Raw genomic sequence first — 8,671 nt, 5'->3', positions numbered from 1 at the left:
AAGGATACATTTTAAGGCATGAAAACCAGACAATCGTTCAGTGCGTCGTCTGTTACCGCTGTTAGCAAGCCGACGATGCGGAGGAAACCATTGCGCATGCGTGAGAAGACGAACTAAATGCACGCACGCAACCTCGTCCCCAGTGCTTACTTTATTTCCAACCGCGTTTAGAGCAGGTAGTGGTGGGCGCGTACTGCTCGACACCCTGGGGACGAGGTTGAGACCAGCCCGACTTTCCTCAACCTCGTCCCCAGGGTGTCGAGCAGTACGCGCCCACCACTACCTGCTCTAACGCGGTTGGAAATAAAGTAAGCACTGGGGACGAGGTTGGACTTCCCTAGACTTGTACAGGAGACTGATAGTGTACTGACAAGCGGCCGGCGAAAGCCTAAAAATGGCAACGATCAAAATGGGATTAATTGGAAGTAGGCCTACGCTTAAACGATATTCCCTAATCGTACAAGTTGGAGTAGGCTTATTGTTTTTAGCAGGGCATTGGACGCCGGTATATAGTCAGAGTCAGACATACCAAGGCCTAGTGAGCGAGGGAAAGCATTTTTCTGAACTGGTCTATGTTTCACCACATAATGCGGTAAGTAACTTAAGCAGTTAAGCAGGCCTAGTCCTAGGCATAGCACACAAAACAGTATTTATTGTGCAATATGTAACCAGACAGTACCAATTGAAAGAGCTATGTGAAAGATGAATACTTAGTTTTGTTTTTTGAAAATCGGTCAATGCATTCCAGAGTTATGGTAAATTAAAGTTCACCGAAATTAGCGAAATCCTGCCAAAAATGGAATAGGCCTGTAAAAGCCCCCAAAAGGAGTTTTTAAAAGGCAGTGTATATTTTGCCGGAGACGGCAAACCTTTAGTAAACGTTAGTGTGCCGGATATGCACTGAACATGCGCAGTTACTGTTTTTTTGTACTTAAACATTTTCCGGTAATCCTTACTTTTAGGACACCTCTATTTTGTACGAGTACTGTTCAAAACCGTCTTTTGCAGACGACTGTCCTGTACCAAAGTGACTTTTGCAGGCTAAAGAAGTCTTTTTTCTTCAGACAAACTCATGTTAGCTATAATTTTGAAAGCCCTTTAAAGAAAATGTGACTTTCCTACCTTTTGTTGCAGTTAGCCATCTTGCTTTTTTAATGTATTTTCTGTTTGTCATCATCGTCTTTAACCCCTCATAAATCAAAACCCTGCCCTCTTTCTACAAAATCAAACCTGCTGATATTCAAGAAGGTGTCATTGCCAAATGTTCAAATGTGTCAAGAAATATCAGAATGTCACTTTTGCGTGCCATTTAGTCAGCTGTTTTGGTGAGTCTTTTAACCTTATATAGGAAAGGGGTCCTAAAAGTAAGGATTACCCATTTTCCGGTGACAAGTTTTAGTCTGGCTCCATGCCAAAATTATCGTTGTTACCTCGTATTCACAAGATGGGATTCAGACCATTTTATAATTTCGTACTTTATTTCCCTTTAAAAAAAAATCCTCCAGAGCCACAAATCTGAAAAAGAAAATATAATACTCTGCAAAAAATGTTTGAGACATGTTAAAATAATAAAAGAAGAATATTCTTATTTATTTGGGGATGAGAAAAAAAACCTTTAAAATGTGGTGCGGTCGGAATCGAACGCGAGTCATCCCTCTTACTAGAGCCTTTGCTTTTAAAACCATTACACCAAACGTGCTACTCAACTTTTGGTGGGAATTTAATACATCTTATAATTCAGCCCTATTTTAAAGAGTACAGCGCCCTCTGTTGATATGGATTGCCGCCGGCAAACCTTTAGTAATCGTTAGTTTGCCGTCATTACCTCTGGCAAAATATCCACTATCTTTTTAAAAATTTTAACCAGCACTTTCAATAATATATGTACTAGTAGATTACTTCAAATAGTATTTCAAACACAGTATTTAGCAAAATGGCCACCTGGAAATGTACTACATCAAAAACCGAATGTATGTAATTTTGTATGGCTGAGTCTCAGACCGTCAAAAGTGCCCATTTTCCCAATTTGAAGAATGGAAACACTGCATGGAAATGGTGCAAAAACGACTAAGTCCACCTCATTAATATGCGTAAACTCTAACTTTAGTTCTAAGTGGTCTATTGTGATGAAATTTGGTATGTAGGCTTTCTCTATCATGACGGGTCTACAAGCCCAATATGAAGTAAATACCTCCATATTATGCAAATTAGCTTTGTGCAGCTAATTAATATGCGTAAACATTATATCTTCATTTCTGAGTGCCCTATTCTGATGAAAATATATGCAAGCTATCTGTTTGAATATTGGAACAATTATTTAGAGAAAAGAAGTGATTTACATCATTGAGCAAATTGTTTAATATATTTAATGATGTCTTCGTTATGTAAATATGTATGTAGTAACTAAAATCAGTTCGGCTCATTAAAATTACAAACCTAATCCAAAACAGAACCTTGCTTGTTCTATCTTGTGTATTGCCTCTTTACATTTTGTTATATAAATCACAGTTTCAGGAAATAAAAATAACACAAATATTTGTTTACATGATTTCTCAACCGTGGGTAAATTGTTTATTTCACAATACATTACAAAAAAATACTGTCATAAAATCCATTCAGTTAGTCCAAGGAGTAAGTGCGCAAATAACAACAGCCACAGTTTAGCCAAAATGCATGTGCTGTTTGCTGCGCAGATTTCACGAAACTGAATCAATCCAACACAACCGCATACCGCACAAACAGAACGCCCCTCGCATGAAACAGTCGTAGATAAGAGCGCCCACACACAACGCGGTGCGCGCACGTACGTACATGCTCAACCAAGGCTGCTACATTCATGCTTCATGCCTCCCTTCACACGGCTCAACTCTGACCGTGTTTTTCACGGATTTGTTTGGCCTTTTTCAGTCATCCGTATACACACCGTTTGGTCATCCGTATACACACCGTTTGGTCACGCTTCTTGTCATTTTCAAAACTGACGCAAGGAAAAACTCGCTGTATTTTTTCTCAAATGGACAGGACTTCCACTCAAGTATTTGCTGATCTGTAAGGATGAGGTGATAGAGCAGCTTCTCCACAATAGTGCGGTGCTTTTTTCTTCTCGAAATTGTGGAAACTTCAATTTTTACGGGAGGGTTTTCTTTGCACAAAATCTACGCTTCAAACTTTCGAAACTGACGGGTAAGCTCCAAGAAAGAAGTGTGATGATAATGTCAAAGGTCATGTCTACAATATTTTGAAGTTTCATGCTCAAACAAGGATTGGAAGGCCTGTCCAAGACCATTTCAAAATAGGGGGTTTTGCGCTTCGTTTCTGAGCTGCGCGCGAAGGGAATAAAAGATCCTGCGTGACTGTAGCGCGTAATGATGGTGTATTTTATAAGTTCGATTATTGTCGCTGTATTTTATTTATTATGTACTTTAAAAATATACAAATATAAAAGAAATGACACACTATTCACACAAGAAAAATAATTTTGATTGGTTTATTGACTCTAAAATGAGACGATCTTGAAAAGTGCACTACATCATACGTGCGTACGGCAGACTGTATGTTGGGCCAGAGTGCTATGCCTACAAAAAGTAGTAGTCCGAGTAACTTATCGCCTTTTTTTTTACATTCGGACGTGTTCTGGCGATCGCCAGACCATGTCCGAATGTTAAAAAGGCAATAAGTTGGGTCCAAGTTACTCGGACTAATGTAGGCCCTAGTCATGCTCTTTTTGTGTCTGAGTTGGACTTATTTAGTGAATTAGTCTGATTAGTCTGAGTATTAAGTAGGACTCTACATAGACCTCTTGAACCCTCCTGCTGTGTAAAACTAAAACTAAAAAAAGGTTAGGAGCAACTATAGAATGTAGGGCCACGCCGGAGCAAGTTTTTTTTTTCTGCTTGGAGGCGTGCATCGAGGCCGGCAATGTGAGGATAGGAGTACGTAATACTATGTAATAGGCTACAATATAATAATATGCAAACCTGCAAAAAGTGCTAAGTACATGCAGCGAATGCACTTGTCTTCTCATCATGCTCATCAAGGATCGGAAGGGAGGGCGCGCTTGTAAATGTGTCGCAGAGACGCGCGCCGATAGAGGGCGCAATTCTCGGCGGTATTTTTTGGAGAACGAAGCATCCATATCCATTTTTAATTTCCTCGCAAAGGAAGGAGGGAGGGCGACGGGACACTGGAGTCGCGGAGTCGCAGAGACGCGCGCCGATAGAGGGCGCAATTCTCGGTGGTATTTTTTTTGAGAACGAAGCATCCATATCCATTTTTAATTTCCTCGCAAAGGAAGGAGGGAGGGCGACAGGACACTAGAGGCGCGGAGGAGCGGAGGCGCGGAGTCGCAGAGTCGCAGAGACGCGTGCCGATAGAGGGCGCAATTCTAGGAGGTAGGTTGACTGCGGCTCTACGCCTCCACGCAGTCGTTGCGGAGTCGCAGAGACGTGCGCCGATAGAGGGCGCAATTCTCGGAGGTAGGTCGACTGCGGCTCCACACCCCCACGCAGCCGTACGGAGGCGCGGATGTAGAGTAAAGTGGCCCTGCATTCTATAGTTGTACCAAAGGTTACAAACCGTAAACATTTCAACCAATGGGCCACTTGACCAATGTTGACCTTGTCCGAGTAACTTGGACATGTTGGACCCAACTTATTGTCTTTTTAACATTCGGACATGGTCAAGTAGGGTCCAAGCTAATCCGTATCCTCGTGTGACCATTTTTCGCGCACTTAGTACTTTGACCGATTTTTTTCTTGCATAAACTTAGCTTGAGTTACTCCAGCTCTAATGCCTATCGCGATAGGCATTAGAGCTGGAGTAACTCAAGCTAGCATAAACTAAATCCTATACAGTAATAGACTTAAATATTGTAAGGATGACTAGGCCTAATAAACTAAATGGAAAAATAATTTGAACAATATCGAATGTCAACAAGCACCAAGAACATCGTCGTCTGCAGACAAGTCAAATTGGCTGCCACAAAAGTTCCGTGCCCATAATTTGCGCACGAACGGAAAACATCATTCTACAGAGTCTCCATTGTCATGATTGTGTCCTACAAGTTTCTTAAAACAATGTGGATCGATGTTTGTTGAATAAAGGATAATGTGCACAACTTTGGTCTCTAGTTTGATAAACTAATTTTTATTTGCCATCCGACATTGTTACTAAATGTTTGAATATAAAATAATTTCTTTCGATTTTGGTAAAAACAACTAACTGCATGCAAAATATTTAAAATCATATCATAATTGAGAATTGGAGGTGAATAAAATAAATCCACAAATATTATAATATACTTTTGTCGAAAGTCTAAGAAGCTTAGTTAAATCCTATGCGTGGAAAGAGTTCCGAGAATTGTTGTTTTGCTGAAAGTCAACCATGTGCCAATTAGGCCTACGTATTACAAATTTGTATACAGATTCTCCCAAAATGGAAACATTTGCGATGACGTGGCTATATTTTTTAAAAAATATGTACTTAAAAGTACATGGACAAATATATTTGAAATAACCCCTCAATTAAAAACGTAACAAAACCACCCTTCTGTAACAATGTTCTCTGGCATTTATTACTCATTCTAATGCACCTGCCATCAATCAATCAATTATACAGGCGCGCGCCCCTGCACACGGTCGACCATACCATGGCCGATCGCGCCGCCTGGACACATGGTTGCATGATACACATCATTTCAATAAAAACAAAAAATAGGTATTGGACTACTTTTTGAGTACTTTAAACATTACGTTTAGGTCTTGTTCCGACAAATATATTTTAAGGCATTTTCATTCCAACAAACAACTCGGTACCGTAATCTGCATCCCGGCAAAACAGATCGTAAAATAAAAATGCAATATAAGGCGTACGTCGTATTTTGTGCTCCGTAATTCTGATTACGCCCTCTGTTGTTTAGTGAAAGTCAACCGAAGTTGTCTTTCACTTTTCGGTTGTTGTCTTTCACGTTGGACGGCGACACTGATTGGAAATTCGTAGCGATGTTTTTGTTATTTTTCAGGGCCATTCAATAATGTTACATTTTGTATCTAGTGTGACGTGAGGTGCCTGCAAGTTGCGAATTCATGTGATTATTATCATTAAATAGAGATAACAATCGATCACACACTTTAGATAAAACTACCAGAATTCATTCCAGCCAGCCGTACTCACGATGTCCGATCGGAAGCCGCCATCTTTGTTCTGCCCGCTCAGTATATAACTCATGAATATTGATTAGGCCAGGCACTTACCATATTTGGGGTACGCCCTTACGGCGAAGCCTTCGTACTAGAATGCAATTCTATTGTTTTGATTACGCGCGCGAGTTTTGTGTGCAAGGTCGCGTTGACCAATGAAATCATTTTTGTGATGCAGTTGTGGGCGGTATAAAAATTCAAACGCCGCACGAACGAATCAGTTGCCGATAGAGCTTGATGTGATTCGTTCAGGTTTTAGGGACGATCTGGTCGGCGGCAACTCACCGACTCAATTTACTCCGGGACTTTATTGGAAGAGGGTTTGGGGCGATTGCTAAGACGGGACAGGAAGAGGGTTCTACGTACCAGTGTTAGCGTCACTGCGATGTCAGCGTAGACTAAAAGTATTTTCCAGCGGGGAGCTGGCGGAGTTATTGGAGTATTTTCCAGCAGGGAGCTGGCGGAGTTATTGAAGTATTTTCCAGCGGGGAGCTGGCGGAGTTATTGGAGTAGTTTCCAGCGGGGAGCTGGCGGAGTTATTGATTTATTTTCCAGCGGGGAGCTGGCGGAGTTATTGGAGTATTTTCCAGCGGGGAGCTGGCGGAGTTATTGGAGTATTTTTCCAGCTTGGTGCTAGCGGAGTCATTCCAGCTAGGAGTTGGCGGGTAATTAATTGGGGATCGCCGGAGTAAACTGAGTCTGCGGTAGCCGGAGTAAACTGAGTCATAGCCGGAGTAAACTGAGTCAACGGTAGCCGGAGTAAACTGAGTCAGTGGTAGCCGGAGTAAACTGACGTATTAACGTTGACTGACTGCAAATAATTTTGTTGGAGTTTTTAAGAATAAATTATTGTTGAATTATAGAAGAAGTGTCTTCGTCCCTTTCTTAGTCATATCCAAATGAAGTAAGACTGCCTGGTTGTACATTTCAACCAAACGGATCCGGGAAATATAAATTTATTGTGACTTGGCATCATTACATCTAGCAAGGTGACGGCAGAAAGTCTTTAATAGCGCCCTCTACCCCACCTCGCCCGGCCGCCGCGTTACAATTGGCGTCGTAGACAGGATTTGGCAGTTTTATTTGTTTTTACTACGAGTTGCAGTTACTATGGACGAAGACGGCAGAAGCAAGCAGGGAAAGATAAAGACAAGAATTGAGCCTGGAAGCCAGGGCGGTGAAGGCGGAGAACCACCACCTTCCTGTGTGAACAGTCCGGGTGAAGAGGATCAAGAGAGGGGTACGGGTGTAGCTCCATCAGAGAGAAGATCTACACCTTATCCGGGCAGCGAAGAATTGCGTCGTGGTCAAGGGCGAGATGACGAGACCAATTATCGGCAAGATACACGGAGAATATTGCAGGATGGAGACCAAGCACAGACTGATTGGCAGGACGAGTCTTGGCAATTTCAACAATACTGGCGCCGTGAGTCCGATCCAGAGATTCAATTTCGACGAGATAATTATCGGGATATGGATGAACCGGGACGAAGAGTGCCACCATGGAACTACTCTAGCAGAGGCAGAGCTGATACCTGGACTGGTCCTAAAGGATGTAGTCGTCATCAGCAGAATTCTGACGATTGGCGGGGTCCACAATTCCACATGAATCGTAGGGGACGAGGCAATGGTGATCTGAGGGGAGAGTCACACAACGGTGGGCCAGCTGACAGACCGCGTGGTGGACATTCGTCAGGGGTAGGCCGTAGAGAAATTATTCCGGATAAATTCGACGGGAAAATTCCATGGAAAGATTACCAACAACATTTTGAGGCGTGCAGAACTGTCAATCGATGGTCAAGAGAAGAGGCTGCCTATCAACTCGCTACCAGACTACAAGGGCCGGCACTGAAGGTGCTTGGAAATTTCCCACAGAGGGAACATCCGAACTATGATGAACTTGTCGCACAACTTGAGAGGAGATTCGGCCTAGGTGAGCAAGCCGAACATTTTCTGTTACAACTTAGAACGCGAAGAAGAGGAGCAAGAGAATCCTTACAGGAACTAGACCAAGCGATTAGGGATTTATCCGCAATGTCTTACCCGGAACTACCTTGCAACGTCCGTGAAAGGTTGGCGAAGGGGCATTTCGCAGATTCCATAGAGGATTCCGAGATTAGGGCCGGTATATTCCGGGCACGGCCACAGACTCTGGAACAAGCTGTGAGGGCTGCATTGGATACTGAATCTTTTCTAAAGGTGGAGAGAACCAGAGACAGGGGAAGATCGAATAAATTCGCGTGTGCCGTTTCTGGTGGCGAAGAGCAGAGCAACAGTATGCCGAAAGAACTTGCTGATGTGAACGCGAAGTTGGTGGATGTCATGAAGATGGTGGACCAGTTGCGGTGGGAAATTAGAAATGGTAAACCCCAGGAACGCATCAGTACACATCATGAACAACAAGATCGGGAGAAAATGGGTAGAATGGTGACTTGTTTTTCATGTGGTCAGAAGGGACACTACGCCCGGGACTG

The 8,671-nt window shown here is 42.7% G+C and overlaps 1 protein-coding gene across 1 annotated transcript in view; it reads left to right on the top strand.

The window, feature by feature from the left end:
• Nucleotides 1-336: 336 nt before the first annotated feature.
• The window catches only part of LOC119722025 (SID1 transmembrane family member 1-like), a 128,112-nt gene continuing 119,777 nt past the window's right edge, over nt 337-8,671 (top strand). Inside the window, exon 1 of the mRNA XM_038192007.1 lies at nt 337-592. Within this exon, the coding sequence (XP_038047935.1) occupies nt 395-592 (198 nt within the window). The 5' untranslated portion in view covers nt 337-394. The remainder of the gene's footprint in view (nt 593-8,671) is intronic.

This window comes from Patiria miniata, unplaced genomic scaffold (genome assembly GCF_015706575.1).
Source record: "Patiria miniata isolate m_02_andy unplaced genomic scaffold, ASM1570657v1 HiC_scaffold_14, whole genome shotgun sequence".
Lineage (NCBI taxonomy): Eukaryota > Metazoa > Echinodermata > Asteroidea > Valvatida > Asterinidae > Patiria > Patiria miniata.
The sequence above is the reverse complement of the archived record's forward strand: the minus strand, read 5'-3'. Positions and strand labels throughout refer to the sequence as shown.